Consider the following 17,261-nt stretch of genomic DNA (forward strand, 5'->3'; position numbering starts at 1 on the left):
TGAGCACTTCGTCATTAGTGGGTTGTAAACCTCTCAGACAGGCTGGCCCATAGCTATCTGCTGAGCCATTTGTCAGGGCAGAAAAATGTGCCTGGTGAAATTGGTCACTGGCAGCCTGCAGCTAGACTGAGCAGGCTTTCAAAAAGGCTGCCAGATGTTGCTGCACTTTTAACAGTCAAAATCCTACATTAGCATTTATGAGAACATTTATAGAGAGTTTGAGCAATTGCATGGTTTTTCTCCTTGATGTAATATTAAATCTGTGAAATACAAAAAATTTTTCAGAATGATCAGGGGTGTATGTGGAAAGACAGGGCAAGGAGGTGCTCTTCTCACCACCAAACCAGACCCTTTGCTTCTTCCAAGGCAAATATATTGTGTAAGCTCACTTATAAATGTATCAAAATCCATCTTGAAACTGCTTTTATTTCCAGATGTATTAAGCTAATTTCACACAAAGGCTCCTTTAATGGTTGGATACTTCATTCAACTTTCTAGCTTATTTATCTTCAGTTTTCCTGTTGCTGATCTGAACAAGCCCCATTTTTTTCAGATAAAAATGTTTTCTTATTTCTGTAGTCATCCTTAGACATCTTCTTTCAGTCTGTTGCAGTTTGAATTCAAGCACTAGAATTGTTTCTGTTGTAGTTCTACCATTTTTAGGACAGAACTAGCATATCTTGTGTATTTACAAGAAGTATATTATCTGATGAGTTTTGCATGTCTCATGCAGTGCTGGTAGCCCAGAGTTATCCTTGAATCAACTAATGCCACCCAGATTCTTCTCTTCTTGTTTTTTTTGATCACAGAGTCCCAGCTGGAGAGATTTTCTATTATTCCCCACTAAGTTGATGGCCTGGGTGGGGTTTATCTCATTTTGTATTGCTGTATTGGTCACTTTTGTCTCATTTCTGGTTCTTCAGAACTCAAATCTTGTACAAGATTTCGGCTGCTACTACCTTTAGCAATACTACTACTACTTTGTCATCAACACTCCTAGTTTTTGTGCAAAAGTCATCAATAAACATAGTAAGGCAAATCCTTAAGGAACATCGCTAAGATTCTGTGCAGCCCAGGCCATTGCTGTCTCTGCTTCTGTTCCTTCCAACTCTTTTATGAAGTCCCATCTCTTCACTCCAAACTAATTCTCCAGGCAGCATTGTATCAAGTGTTTAACTGAAATCCGATAATCATCTACCAGACTTCTGTCAGCTGAACATTCAGTTATCCCACCCAGAATACAGGTACAGCAAGCTAGGTTGTCACCTGCATTTGTCAGCTTTTGTCCAACTTCCTCATTCCTTTTTCACACTTAGTTTTTCTTTTCAAAGTCTGATTGAACTTTGTGCCTGTTTGAAAGGCAAGTGACTCGACTGTTGGTTCCTGTATAATTTTTCCTCTTCCCTTATATTCATGTGCTATATTTGATGTTGTGCAGTTACTCAGTTATTCAGCCTTCAATTGAACCAAGTGGATATATGGAGAGAAACAATTTGCAAACAGTTCTGTGGGGGTTGCATGTTTACAGCGGCTGTGACTCATATCAAATTTGCTCAACTTACAACTGCAAATATGTTTTTCTAGCTATCTCTGCAAAAACATGCTCAGATTTTTAAGCCAACCTATGTCCATTTTGGCTTTGTGTATCGGAGTTTTGTATCCTACTGCTTTTCTGCTTCATTCTGCTGTCACTTGTTTCCCTTTGTCTACAAGAGTTGGTTGAGGTAATCTTTGTGAAGGCCAGACCCTGAATTTTATGATCAGCACTCTGGAGAAGCTTTGAAAAAGGCCATGTAATAAAGCTCAAATAAATTAAGCAAGCATTATACATATTAAAGACTCCTCACAAATGGGTCGTATTCCATTTATCATTTGCAGGAAAAGGTATATTCTAGCTAGTATCTCGGTCCTTCTTCCTTTCTGTAGTGCTGGTGGAAGCAGAAAGTAGGACAGTTTATTTATATCTGCAGAGTAAGCGTTTCTGACTTTGAATGTGCTGGGGGCTGACGGTAGCATCTATTAATAGCTGTGTTTGAGATGAGCAACACATGCCTCTTTATGCTTGTCATAGTGCTTTTAGTCTACAGATTAATACTTTTCCTTTTTCTTATCTCAGATTTGTACTGCCCTAGCTTATTCCATGTCAATGATTTGGCCCTTTAGTTGAAAGTGGGAATTATTTATTTCACAGAGTTTGATGTTAGCAGGTGAAACTAGAAAGTCCACCTCTAGTCAGTGCAAACAGATTGGTCTTTCCAAGAGATCTTGTGGATGGGATAATGACAGATGGACCAGGTTTCTGGTTTTAAGATGGCTAATTCTTAGAGATTATTCCCACTTTAGCATATTTTTTAATGGCAAACAATCAACATAAAAATGCTAATGCTGTTCTGCAAGAGCAATGAATGGCCTAATTGAATTTCTAATTGGGAGTGCAGAGAGTTACAGTGAGCTGTGACAGAACAATTCAAGACTGGGACATTGCAGTAGAAGCTCAAACATGATATTACACCTAATGCAGAGCAATCTTTTCTTGCTGTGTGCTCTGCTTGGTGACATCTGCGGTGGGTCCCTTCAGCTCAGGAACTGGATGCAGAACCACTGTGCCCAGAAAATGCAGCATTCCAGTCTTGCAATGGGCAAACCTGGTAGGTTTGGATGAGGTGTCATCCTTGTGAGTCAGTGTTTTTCCTGGGAGCTGAAAATGGTGTGTTGCTGTATTGCAGCAGAGACTGAGCTCAACCAAGAAGCTTGACCATGGTGCTGTCTTCTGTCATCTCCCTCCAGCATAAAGATCACTGTGTAATGATTTCCAGGCTCTACTCTCAGGTTTTGTTATTGGGGCTGTTCTGGCCCAGTGAAGAGACAAAATACCTATGCCGGGAAACAGTGTCTTTTTCAGATGCCATATAAAATAGCTTAACTTCTAACGCTTTGGTGTAAAAATAAAAATCTGTTAAAAAAAATTTAAGGTGTGTCACAAATATGAGGAAAATAATATATTATTGCATCACAGATAATGGAGGCTGTCAGAATTTTATATCTGATGTTGGTAAAAACTTAACTAAAGTGATCTAGAACATCACCGTGATGTTGGCCAAGACTGTAAGGTGGCACAGAATCTGCAGTAAGCTGCCCTTCTTATCTGACAAAAAAACCCCATAGTAATCAAGATTATGGGCTAGCTTCCACATGTAATATTTTTCATTGCTTGAAAATGTAAACACTTTCTTACTCGGGGGTGATTCATTCCTGAGGTGCCATTGGCTGCTGCCCAGCCCCATGGCTGTGGGGAGAGGGGAGATGATGCACTTGGAGGCTGCTCTGGTGGCAGCACTGAGCTCAGCTGCTCTATGTGTATGTCCTCTGTATGTCCCTCTGTGTTTCTGGGAGGGGTATCCTTATAACAGGAGGAAGAAGGAGGAATAACTGTAAAATGTCCATCAAGCAGCAGTGGCACAGGAAAGGTTTTGATGGCGGCCTTCTGTTGTTCAGAAGTGTGCTTCCATGGAAACTCATCAAATCAGAATTAGTATTTTCCCTGTCTGAAATGAAACATGGTTATGGCAGGAGCCTAAGGAGTCCCCTCTCCTCCACAGGCTTCATTACATATCCATGGAAGCGAATCTATGTCTACTGATCATTTGAGTACCTATTAGCTTAGATATATTATATATTAATATTTCTATTGTAGCTAGGTAGTTTTCATTGTGTGAGCATCCTGCACCTGCCCAGTCCCAGGATAGCAAACAGCATTCAGCTGCCACACACCAGCCTCATGATTAAACTTCTGCTGTCAGCCCATCAGACTTGACTGTTTGCCCTTAGTAATGTCTTTGTCTCCTAAACAACATCAACAACCAAAAAAAACCCCAGTTAATTCTGAAATTGCAAGTCTTCTTTCATTTTTAGGCAGGCACAATTCAAAGCAAAAAATCCCTGTGCTTCTGCCACATACTTGGAACATAAATCAAGTTATCCTTTTCCTTTGGCAACAATAAATAAGCAGGTGTTGAAACTTGACTACAAGATGACTAGTGTTTTTCATTATTTCTTCTTCCTGAAAACATTAACAATTTATACTAAATGGAAATGACTACAGATCTCAGGCATTTTCTGTCAGTTACTTGTTTCTTCAAACCTCTGTTAAAAGCTGTGTTTCACTAATACACACATTTTCAATTGGTTTTAAAGACAAAAAATGCTGTTTCTTGTGTGCTTAAGAAACACTTTAGACCAACTCCACAAGCCATTCAATTGTTTGTCAATTAAAAGAGCACAATTAATTCTGAATTTAAACCAGAAAGTAACTCAACAAGGCATTTAACCACTGTCCTAATTTCATTCTGTCACACCTTCTAAGTTGAATGTGTGTTTACATTTTCTGTTAAATTGAGACCTCTGCCAGCATCTTTTTTTATCTGTTGCACATATTATGAATTATCTGTTTTATGAGTATGAGTTCATTCCACTTAATTGTCCAGAATACTCCTACATGCACTTGAGATTTGTACTGCTGATAATTTTTTCTTCATTGACTGATACTTGCCATCTGCACTACAGTGTGGTTTCTAATTAACAGACAAGAAGAAGAATAAAATGAGCATTGATTGTATAATTTTGTGTTATTCATAGTTGGGGATCTGCTGTGTCTTAGTGCAGCTTCAACCCTCATGTACTTAGAGGAAGGGGTGGCTTGGCACATGGTGGTGTTGTTCATTCTTTGGGAAAAAATAGCACTGCATTGGTCCATCTTCCCATAGCAGGGTTCCTTCTCTTCAAATCCTTTCCACAGTCTCACTTCTTTCATTTTGCTTTTCATCCAAAGTATGCTTCATGCTGCCTGTCCTGTGTCTTGTATAATGTAGTTTCAAGTTAAAAATTAACAGAAAGTGGGCTAATTCATGCAGTTCTTTCTTTCTAACTTGCATTTCTTATTGCTTTATTCTTGTTCTCCCAGGCTTTTTACTTGCTTGCCTTTTCTTGTTCATCCTTAGGCTGAAATGTTTGGACTGAGCTGTTTGCACTGCAAAGGGCAGTGCAGTTTCAAGGGGTTATGAGCATAGATGAACATAGGAGGACTTTTAAATAATTTATACTTAAATAAAACTAAAAAAGTCTGTGAAGGTACTTTTTATAGGATATTATCCTCAATCACATGTGACATATTCCCAAAACAAGAAGAGTTATCTTTTGAGACAGTACTACAACCACGATTTCAAATGAAATAGTTTTACAGCAGGTGATGAAAAATACAACCATTTAAACCAAAGCTAGAGAGAGAAATAGGCAAAAACACCTCCCCTGTTTTTTTTTTGTGACTCCAAATGCAATATGGGTTTTGCTTAAATATTTCCATGAGATTCATGAAGAGCAAATGCCTCTGCAAAACATGGTTTTCCTAATCTCATCAGAGACATAATGCTTATTCCAAATAACATAATCACCTATACTGTAGGCTAAGTTATCATTTACCTTTTCACCTAAATGCAAACCATTTTAGTATCAGACTCTGGTAGGTAACAGATAATACATGTTGCTTTTATACTAAAATTAAATTCATGATTCATAGGTTCAAAAATTGACTCATGCATCCCAAGCCCACATGCACAACGTTGTGCTTTACAAATAGATGAATACCTGTACCAACAGTGGCAGTTTTTCTCTGTGTATTCTTTAGAGAAACATCTGAAACACAGTAATTTCATATTAGGTCATTATTCAGTAGATCAAGTACCAGAGACAGGGATTTGTCTCCAGAGGGTCTGTTTCATGCACAGCATGCAACACAGCTGAGCTGGTAGCACAGAGTAGATGCTGTGCATGGATCAAACCACACAAGCTCCTGCCATGATCTCTCTTGGCTGTGATGGAAAGAATTGAGAGGGCTGTGTTCCAGTGTAACTTCTTGTCTGTCTGCAGAGCAGGGACTGTGCCCTGGATTCAACCCTGGCACATGTGACCAGCCCATGAAGGACTCAGGCTTGGCTTCTTTGCAGCTCTCCGGCAGCCTCAGCTCCTTGCTGGAGGCACCCCCAGCAAGGCTGGGACACCAGGGAGAACGTGGTCTGATCTTTGTGTGCATGGTACCACTGACAGTGGCAGGACAAAACAGGTCCAGTGAGGGACAAGTGCTGTCGCAGTGTGAATGCAGAAATTTCCAGTGTTCCAGTTCTTAGTCCTTTTGTCCTTGGTCATGTGTGACTTGCAGTGTGGCAGGTTGCCATTAAAGTAGAATTTCTGATTTCACTGTGGAAAATTTTGGCTGTTGCTTTCAGTATTATGGGTTAAAAAGTTTTGGGTTGTTTTTTTTTTTTTTTATGGTATGCAATTAAGCCCTTTTCCTGGCTTTTCTCTGGAAGTTGTTACACAATTATCCTCACTTACAGGGTGAAAGAACAGTTGTTCTGCCCTTACCCTGTTTTAGCCCCATATTTCACTTCAATGTCCAAAGTGTTAATGTCTTTTTTCAGGAGAAGCAGCATCAGGAACAGATAAAGTATAATTTGATCCTTGCCCAGTACAGCCCCCAGTCTTCAAGTCTCCAGCAGAGCATCACAAGCCACATTTCTCTGCTTTTCAGCATTGTAAATGGTTTCATACACCCTAGTCAGCTTTGGGCTGCATTTGCAGAGGCACAGCATGTCATGGTTCTTGCACTACTGATGGAAGGACAAGAGAAGGTCTTGTGCAATCTGCCAGGTAGAAGATTGTTCCCTCTAATGACTTAGCAGGTTCTTGGTAGTATAGAATAAAAGGGAAGCTTTCCTGCTTCCTCCTAATGGCTGTAGCCCCTGGGAGATGTGCCACTTGACTTTCTCTTCTCAACAGCTTGTGCTCAGCAGGCCACAGTAAGTCATAACTCCCTCAGCAAACCTGCTCTGAACGGAGCCTGGAGTTAGGTTTTTATTTAGGCAGGAGCAGTATCTGATGTAGCTAAGTCTAAATTGCAATTATTCTAGTCTCTTTTTCTTTTCTGTCATTAAATATTGCCCATTAAATGCAACCTAGGTGCCCATTGTCTTTGTCAGTTTTCAGATGGCTTTTCACCTGTGCTAGAGTATGCGGGGTTAAGAGGCCTTTTGGAAAAGATAATTACACATAGCATTAGAATGTGATTATTTTTGTCTTGCTGTTAAAAATATTGTTTTATTTCAGTAGTTGATAGATTACAGTAATTACTTTTAATTGTGGTCTTATGTTTTTATATATTTTCATTATTGTTGAAGGTGCCTATGCTAGTTTATGGATACTGAGAGTCCTGTGAGTTTGGCTCAGAACTTAAACTGGTAAAGAAAATGTCTCTTGGACACTTCTCCATTATCATCATTCTTAGATCCATGAGTTAAAACTGTTTCCTGCACTTTTACAAATTCTAGGTCTGGCCATTGTTTTCAGAAGGACGAATTTACCAATTATGTCCAATCTGCAAGCCTGATTTGGCAGTTTGAGGAATACACAAACAAATTGGACTGTGAATGCTAAAAACACCGATTGTATTCATTTTCATTATCCAAGAAAAAAAGTACTGAAAAAATAAAATAAAAATACTGAAATACTTATTTTACTTTGTTACTGTTTTAAAAGTAGGATTCATTTAAATCAACATAAAGAAGAAAAGGTTTTTTAAAAAATAAGGACTTTTACAGGTCTCTTTTTCCAGACATTTCCCTCTGAATAAAATGGGTAAAGCATCTAGACTCCCATGCTTGTGTGGACTTCTGGTCAAGGCAGCTGTGCAGAAGAACCAGGATTGATAGTCCTGACTGCCTCACCTGCTGCTACCTGGACAGAAACCTCATCCCTCATCCTTTGTCCTTCGCATACGTGGTTCCTCAGGGAGTACCTTGTGCTCAAGGTGGGAGGCAGCAGATCCGAGGGTGAAACTTTGTATCATCACTGGAAGTTGTTGGTTAATGCCCCACGGAATGGAAGGGACGTCCTTGATGGGAGTAGAAATCAGTCCTTGCGACAGTGCAGCCGCTGCTCTGAAGACAAAAAGAGGGTATCTGAGAAAAATTTGCAAATGACTGAGCAAGGATTTTTGATCATATGGGTCCTAGGGTGGTATGCTCATAAAGCTCTATAATGTTTAGTAAAACCTGGGGTTTTACTGAATTCTTGCAAGAACATTATTGGGACGCCTTACTGGACTTACAGAGCATTTACCATAGCTTTATTAGCATCTGTGGTCTTTAATTAAGATATAGGCAGCTTGAGGGAGCAACTGAATGGTTCCCGAATGAATTTGTTGCATTAATTTCCTTCAGAAAGCACATCTGAGCCTAACTTGAATTCCTCCTGCAATTAATTAATGTAATTTATTGTACTAAGCTCTGTAGTTTTTCTCTGTAATTGTTCACTGAATTGACAGGTTTAATTTCATGTAACATGAGAACCAGCAGCACCAAGCTTGCAGTGCTTCATAAAAGTTGATATTACAAGTTGTGCTGTTGGATTTTGGCAAGAAGAAGGCAATAAAATATTCCTGTAGAATCGAAATATCCAAATGACAGATATTAAGGCCAAAATTAAAAAAAAAATTACTCTCCTAAGGTAGCTCTTAAATCCATATTTAATCATGCAGGTTAGTGACCAGATTTTTTTATGTGCAACTTTAAATCCAGCAAAGTTCTTATCCACGTGGTCTGTGTGTCGCTTGTACACCAAAGAGCAGTTTCCAGAGGGTTCAAAGACTTGATGTCAAAAACAACCTTTCCAAGCACAGTGCTCTTCAGGAAACTCCAGGATTATTACAGGATGTGTCCTTATGTAATAAAGATCAGATAATGTGCTCAAATGCCCTTGGAAACATACGTGTCCAATCCCTGGATGCTCAGCACTGAGTGCTGAGTGTGGATGCATATTTAAAAGCTGAAGCAGAGATATAGGATTCTAAATTTAGTTTACTCTTAAAAAAACTATCCTAGGCTTTTCTTTCAAATGGGAGATGTTTGTTGTGATGAGAATAAAACTACAAATTGCATCTTTGTTGGTCACAATGCTGCCTTCCATGGTTTCCTTGGAAGTGGATCTGATGCACACTCCTCTTGTTATAGAAACCAGATCCATACCATCACTTGCACTGCATGGTGCTGGTGACTTCCCCAAAACGCATCTTTGTTTTCACTCTCTTAATCAGATCATAAATTAAATTTATAGAAGCACAGAGCTTTGATTTTTGATATTGTGTGCATTCCCTCCCCCCCTTTTCTAATGTTTTTCCCACATGCTGCTATTCTGTTCTTTCCTCCTGCTCCCTATCTTTTCTGCCTGCTGGCATTGCTAGTCCAAATTCTGGGCTGCATCAAGAGGGGCTGGCCAGCAGCTTGAAGGAGGTGATTCTCCCCTTCTGCTCTGCTCTTGTGGGACCCCTTCTGGAGTGCTGCATCCAGCTCTGGGATCCCCAACATAAGAAGGATATGGAACGGTTGTAACAAGTGCATAGGAGGGCCACAGAGTTTATAGGGGTGAGCCTGCCTGTCCATCCAGCACCACACATGCTCTGGCTGGGGATGCAGAGGACACAGTGAGCACAGAGCAGGAGCCTCTCCAGCCCTGGGGATGGATGTGCTGCAGGGAAGCTGTCACAGGCACCACTGTGTCTGCCCCTTCTGGACACTCTCTTCACTCAAGGGCTGTAGAACACACCTGTCTTCTGAATTCCCCCAAACTAGAAAGGAATCAATTACAATTTTTCACCTTCTGCTGGTGTAACTATAGGGAAATGACAGATTTCTTGTGTTCTGGCCTGTCCTTCCCTGTCCCACATTGTCACACTCACTTGGCAGCTTCACTTTTTAGATGCATCGGAGAGTATCAGACAATTCAGTACAAATCAGATGGAAGAATAAAGATTCAAATGTGTGGCAGAATCCATAGGGAAGAAAAGTGACAGGAGAATTATACAAATTACATCCTAGTTTTGGGTTTTACACTTTTTTTTATCCTGCAAAAACCAGCCATGATCTGTGTCACTGTACACATTTGTAACTTATTTTGCATAAAAGATCTTGATGCACAAATATACCAAAACTATTGTAAAACATATGGCTCTGGATGTGCATATGTAGATCCTTAGATTTATCTGCTAGACAAAGAAGGGCCCACGTTGCTATGCTATCACCTAAAGTATAAAAATAGAAGATTTTAATTAATTTAATATCATAGTGCTGTATTTTCAGTTTTAACCTTCAAGGAACCCTTTATCTCTTTTGTTCCTCTGTCTTTTGCTGACAAGCATATTAACTTTGCATATCTAGAAAATAATGAAATTCTGCATAATGAAATCCTGATGCTGGATTTTCTCTCCCTCAGAGTGCAAGTTTGCTGTTTTAGCCCATGATTCAATGTGTGCCTCTGAAATGGCTTGGTTATTCTGCTGGCTCTGTTCCAGGGTTTGCAGGGTTAACATTGCTTTATTTCTGTAAAAGGGTTATAGAGAGAGCCTAAGGTGGAGAGAGCTGATATTAATACCAATAATACAGAGCGGAGTGATAAACTTTCAGCTTTCCTGAACTTTCAACTTTGTAAGAATCATAGGCCTAGTGATGTGTCTGAATTATCAAAGTCCTTCCGAAAATGTTGATAATTATCATACTTCTTTAGAGAAAGAGCAAGTTTGTTTATGTGTACCAAAAGAGACTAAGAACTAAGAGTGGAAAGTTTCCTCAAACTCAGGTCTGAAATTCCCATTTGTTACATTTTGGAGGTAGAGGGAGGATAATCCATCACATGCTGCTCTTTAATTATGAATCTCTATTATGGTTTCACAGTGCCATGTCCTTTTCTTAAAGCATTTTCCTTCCAGTTTCAGAAATCAGTAGAAAAGCTGGTCCTGTTTGGTTCCTGGGTCACTCAGTACTGTAGAAAACAGCATCTCCATTCATTCTCCTTTTTTCAAACTTGGTATGAAAATGGATTAATTGTGGAAATAGTGGTTATGCAGATATGTTGCTTAAAAGGAGATGTACTTTGTCTCCTGAAAAAGTTCATAAGTCTCATGCTGGTAGGCACTGAATGCAGCTCCCAACAGACTCATTTTCTTCACTGCAAAACTAGGCTATGTTCTTTAAAATCTTGAGTCCTCTGCAGGTTAGTGGTGATTTTCTTTTTCTCCACAACTGGGCTTCTTCAAGTCCAACAGGAAATCCCAAAATTTTATTTAAATGCCTTTTCCCATGTGTAATAGAGCTTGAGATTCAAAAGAATCCATTCAGCGTGCTCTCCAAATGGCATTTAACTTCCCAAGAAAAAACAGTAAGAGGAAGTTTTGTTTTAATTAGTACATGAGCTGTGCAGCAGCTAATATATTCCACCTCTTCACTGCTGTAAAAGGGGCAGATTTCTTGGGAGCTTGAAGCGAGCAGAGAAGAGGGACTGTGTTCTGCTCTCCATATGCTGCAAAGCCCCATTTGCAGGGAAGGTGTGAATGGGAGGTGATTTGTAGTTGCCTGCCACTTGTAAAAACAAGCTTCTGTTGTTCTCCAGGCTGGAAAGAAACTTGGCTCCCCTCTATAACCCTAGAGCAACAGGTAGACTGCAGCCTTCAGAGATTTTGATTTCAACAATAAGGGATTGTTAAGAAAACTTATTTTTCATTTACATTAAAAAAAGAGGTACTGAATGTCAGGCTGGATATAGATATCCCTGGTTCCTCAGACATTATATTTCTTGATGGAAAGTCCCAAGGAAGTCACATTTTAGAGAAATTTGAAAGTACACCTCTCTTCCCTCTGTCAGGCCAGCCATAAACAGCCAGACTGAATCTTCATCTTCCAGTGCCACCTTGGGGTCCCAAACTGGGTCCAGCACAGCACTCTGACCTGGACACTGGAAATGGACATTGGCCCCTCCATGCTCCAGTGCTCCTGGAGATACACTTCCGGTTTAGCTGGAAGGCACAGCTGAGCACAGCCCAGTGTGCCAGGGCTCCCACACCGCTCCTCAACAAATGATATTCAGACAAATGATAGCTCAGTGTCTAATCACCATCATTTAGGAACAGTTTCAGAGCTCTACAAGTGTATGTGTGTGTATGTGTTTATATTGTGTATAGTTTTTACTGTGTGGAACACCAAGGTATGAAAGTAATTCAGATTCACTGTCAAATATTCCCTGTACATTTTGAACTTACCACCTATTTATTGATTTTTTAAAGTACATAAGGATTCTGTCCTTTGTCAGTTGCAGAGAAAGTTTGTTCAGGGATCTCCTACCCCAAAATCCAGGTGCCTTCTTGACAGTCTGGATGCCTGTTTTCAGTCCAGGCTCCAAGGGTGCAGCACAGTGCAAGCTGGACCTGCAGGGAGACCTTGTCCTCTCAGCAGAATTCTGCATAGACACAGAGGTTTACTGGTGCAGGATTGCTTTCTGAACTGGAGGATGGACTCAGAAGCCACTACCGCATCATGTCTGGAGAAGACAACAGCAATAAGCAGGAGGGAGTGTGTTGGTGTGAGCATGTGGCAAGAAGAGTTATTTTATGATGGATTTTCTGCCACAAGGATGAAGAGTCAAGCAAGCAGAGAGGCAGGCAGAGATGTCAAGAGGAGTAGAACTGTGTTGACAAGGCAATAAAAATATCAGGTGACCCACTTACCTCTCACTTGGCTAATTCTCATTAGCAGTGTAGTCAAGAAAGCATTTATTTCAATGCTTCTGTGCAGTATAGGTCGTATGGTGAGGGGGATGGAGCCAAGACTTTTTTCCAAGGCCCTGTCTGGCCACCCAGAGGGACATTTTAGGTGGTCCTGTAATTGGAATTTAGCCTTAGTGGAAGATAAGCATTATACCTTAGAAGAAGTGCATTGGAAAAATACTTTAGAGGTAATAACTCTGCCATTTTGAGGGATAGGAACTTTTTTGTGATAATGCAGCTTTTTCCAAAGTCTGTCTGACCTTTCTGCTGTATTTAGCACAGACTCTTCCATTTTTCTTGTCACAAAGGTAGGAAATGTATTTGGAGTGAGAAGGCTGCTGGCCAGGGAGGAGCAATTCCCTTCTTCATGGCTGTTGCCCAAGCAGACCAGCAAACCCGCTGGCTCCTTCCCACATAACGGGGGGATCTTCTTTGGGGTCTGCTAGCATGAAACCTTCTGTTGCCTGTGAATAGCAAAATATCCTCTGTGCTGATGAAAATGCTGTGTGATGGAGGTTACAAAGAGAGGCACTCTTCACTTTGCCTGCTGTCCAGAATTTTTGCCTTCTTGCTTGTCTGCAGAGACTTATGCCATGCTGAGGACATGCTGCCTAACAAGCCCCCGAGTTTCCAGAATATAATACAATAAAAATTGTATAATATAAAATATAATACAATAAAAATAATTTAAAATTTCCTCCCAGTTACCCTTTTCCTACTGTTTATTATCAAAACACATGAACATTTTTCACTCACTCAGCTGTGTGTTTCTTTATTTCTTTAGGCTGTGACTCGTCACTGAACCTGACATCTCAGAAAGCCACAGATGCCGTGGACGGTATCTTCCGGTCCCTCCGGGATATTGCCAGGGTCCGACTGCACATGAAACAGTTCCATTCCATACATAATCCAGGCAGCAACACCCACCAGGCAAGTGTAGCTGTAGCTGTCTTTTCCCTGTGTTTGTTATTTCTCTAGCCTGCTCTCAAAATTACGGCACTAATTTTGTGGATGTGCTAATCCTATACACGTTCTGCCTATGAAGAAGATACTTAAGCATAGATTTTATAATTGATCCAGCCATCAAAAATTTCCTCAAGTCCTTTGTCCAGGCTCAGGCATATGCATATCAATGTCAGCTCTGAGGAAGAAATTTGGGCTTTGCTCTGCAGCCCTGTGGAATGACATGAATGCCTGTGAAAGGCAGGGCTAGGTCAAGATGGCTCTCGACTTAGACTGCTCAAGGCAGAATGAAGCAGAATGTGTGCACCCATACTGCAGCTATATTCTTGTTGTATTTCCTCTCCTATCCCTGTAAGCATGAGGGACAAACCTGTTTTTAAATAGGTCACAAAAGCAGCTTCTGTTTCTGAAATAGAAATAGATGATCTACAATACTGCTTTAGGTCATCAGGACTAATAGACAGTGGTTTTCCTTCTCTCTGTCTCTCCTGAAGACCTTTCCCAGTTAAAAATAGAGTTCTACAGCAGAAAGTAGTGATTTAGAGAGGGATCATAAAACATGATTCTAGCCCTGAGCCATAAAAAAATCCTTCCAAAGTCCTAATGGTGCTGTAGACCAGCAAAGGGATGTAGTTCAAATTAAGCATTGCTTTGGAAGAACTCGACTGTTGCAAAATGTCACTGGAAATTTCTAAGATGAAGAAAACCTGTTCCTGAAGTCTTCTAGCACTTTGAACCAGTCTGGTGTCCAAAATGGGGAAAATTGTTAAACATTTAATACAGTTCAGTGCAGGGGCAGTGAGATGATAAGGAAAGTTTCCTGGAAGTGTAATTAGCATCAGTATGTCCTTTGGATGTAATCCACTTTGCTTGCTTAGGGATAAGTGCTGGAACACAGCAAGGAATATATTAACACTTTTCATCTCCTTAATCTAGCCATGCAAGGGATCTAGTTGCTTGAGTAGGACAAACCTTCTCCTGAGGGAAGTCCAGGAGATTTATAATAGTAGAAATAAGCAGGCAATATGTGATTGTCCATGATAGTTACAGCTCTCTGGAAACGGGCCTCTCTTTTGGCTGGCAGGGGTTGTGTGCAGTCAGTTCAGTTCCTCAGAAGAAGCAGTGCCTGTCCTGTGACCACACTCATTGCCAAACCTGCTTAGTGCTATGGGAGTGGGTTTAGCCTCTACATACTTTTTCACTTTGTCTGTTAAAAGCTGGGAAGCTTCCATTTCTTCTTAAGACTCAAAAAGAGGTTTCTATGGATAAGTAACTGGGAATTGGATAGCCTCTTAGAAGGACTTTTTGTAGCATTGTAGTTTGTATGTCTTACATAAAATGATAAATGTTTTCATCAGGTTGTCAAATTAGTTCATGTAGTGACCATGCAAGAACAGAATTTTGCCTGTTATTGAAACTACTTTCATCTTGTTCTAGGTATATTTCTGCCTTCCTCCTTCCCATTCTCCATTCCTTCTTCCATGCCTCACTCTCCTTTCCTCATTCTCTCTCTTTGTCTCTGTTTCTCTCTCTTCTCCCCTTTATAATCTCATATGGGGTGTGTCCCATAGCTATTGAGATTTTTAACAGCTATTTTAAACAAATTTGTGCCTACCAAAATTTAAAGCCGATCCAAGTTTCATTATATGAGAAAGAAACCAATGAAGGTTTTGGGAGTTGTATGGAAAAAAAAACCCCTACAAATATAGTAGATTAATTTCAAGTCATAAAAGATTTTTTTTAATATTTGAAACCATTATACTTTAAAAAGGTAGGGGATTGTACTATCTGTATTTTAGTATCTGTGTAGTCTGACTGGGTTGTTGTGAAGGGCACTGAGTTTTGGTTCTGAAAATTCAGACATGCAAAATCATAGCTAATTTTTGACGTCTTTTGAGTAGAGAGTTTTTTCTGAATGATATTTTTCATTTCAGTCAGATGATGTTTTTCCTTTAATTTTGTGGAATAAGCCTCTCTGTTAAACTGTGATTTGATCTCTGCTCCAAAAATATTTCATTCCTAATGTTTTTCTGTTCCTCATCTATGAAGATATTAAACAGATTTTTATAAATAGGACTTCATGCCTACATGTGTATTTTCAAACAGTTGTTTATTGCGTGACTAGATTTGACAGAAATCTTGACATGTTCTAGAAGATCCTGCAGCTCATGTCTGCTGTAATTTGCTTTGTTGGCTCAACTAAAAATTATGCACATGTTGTGAGAAGAACTAGATGAGTTGCATAAATCTTTGTTGACAGCATTGTATTAAAAAAACTCTAAGCTTTGTTTCTCATTCTAAAGTGTTGGATGAAAAACATTTCTTTAATGACTCCAGAAAATTTTAGTTTCAAGCCAAGTGGTTTGTGTTTTATTTTCCATCAATTTTTACTATTTACTTGAAATATGTCTCTTGTAGATACCATCTTTGCAAAATTAATGATGTTGCACTTGATTTCCCTAAGTAATCTAAGGCATGATATATATCTGGGGTAGTCCCAAAACCAAATAAGTCTGCTAATTTTAAAGCTGCTCATTTTCTAAGATGGTTGCCCTTTCTGAAATGATTGTGGTTGTGTTGCAGTTTGGGCAAAGTTCAAAGCAGTAAAACAAAGCTCCATCTGTAAATCAAGCTTGAATTTTCATTAAACATCTTTCCATTGGTTCCTAAAAGTTTTATCTTATATTTTTTTCAGCATGTCAGAGTGGTTGAAACCTTGGTATTGGAGTGTGGAGATTATTGAGCTACTACTTCATTTTCAGACAGGGTTTGTGGATCCTGAAGAGGATACATGGTTGATCCTTTTGGAGTAGACCTTCCAGCATGTTGATCATTTGTACCTTTACATTTTCCACTTCTCCTAGCCCCTAACTTCTCAGAAGCTCTGACATTCATGGTAGTGGTGAGGTTTTTTGGCCTGTTGTTCAGAAGTCTTCCACAGGTGGAAGTATGTAGAGTGCCATGGCCATAGAAGCTAAAGGACTAACAGAGACTCCTTAGCTGTGCTCTCCCATGAGGGACAAACAGGCAGGCTGGTCTCTTCCCTTGCCTTCTGGTATCCAGACATCCGTAGGGACATGACACTTGGAATAAGGTAGGAGTGGTCAATTAAAAAAAAGTCCCTGTTTAGGTGTTTATAAAAGCACTAGAAAGGGAATGAGATCTGGGTGCACAATGGGCAACAGTGTCTCTGTGCACCATCTGTATGGTTATCCATTTCTGTATTACCTCCAAAAAGATTCTAGAGAAAGTAAAATCCCCCTTTTCTTCCTTGTCACTCTATGCGCTGGTGCACACCATCTGCAGTCAAGGTCACAACCTCTCTGAATCCTTTCATTTGTGGGATAATTATTTCTGTAACCTTTAACAGAAATAAAATATTTCGAATCATGGTTGCACTGAGTCTAAACAGGTTTGATCACAATGCATTTTCTCTTTGTGCAGGCTTCTTACAAACCTCTGCTGAAGCAGGTGGTGGAAGAGGTCTGCAATCCCGATCGGCCCGATCCTGTTGATATTGAGCACATTTCATCAGGCCTCACTGATCTCCTTAAAACTGGATTCAGCATGTTCATGAAGGTAAACCAGCCTTCCCAAGCTCACCTGTAAGATTTTCCTGAGGTCGGAGCATCATGCAGCAGTAGCTGACTTTATTACA

General features: G+C 40.0%; 1 protein-coding gene across 4 annotated transcripts in view; it reads left to right on the forward strand.

The window, feature by feature from the left end:
* SCFD2 (sec1 family domain containing 2) overlaps nt 1–17,261 on the forward strand; it is a 188,353-nt gene that overhangs the window by 158,149 nt on the left and 12,943 nt on the right. For all 4 annotated transcript variants that reach the window (XM_074541503.1, XM_074541501.1, XM_074541502.1 and 1 more), the window contains 2 exons: nt 13,425–13,570; nt 17,048–17,182. In XM_074541503.1, coding sequence (XP_074397604.1) covers nt 13,425–13,570; nt 17,048–17,182 — 281 coding nt within the window. The remainder of the gene's footprint in view (nt 1–13,424; nt 13,571–17,047; nt 17,183–17,261) is intronic.

The sequence above is a fragment of the Zonotrichia albicollis genome, chromosome 5 (assembly GCF_047830755.1).
Source record: "Zonotrichia albicollis isolate bZonAlb1 chromosome 5, bZonAlb1.hap1, whole genome shotgun sequence".
NCBI lineage: Eukaryota > Metazoa > Chordata > Aves > Passeriformes > Passerellidae > Zonotrichia > Zonotrichia albicollis.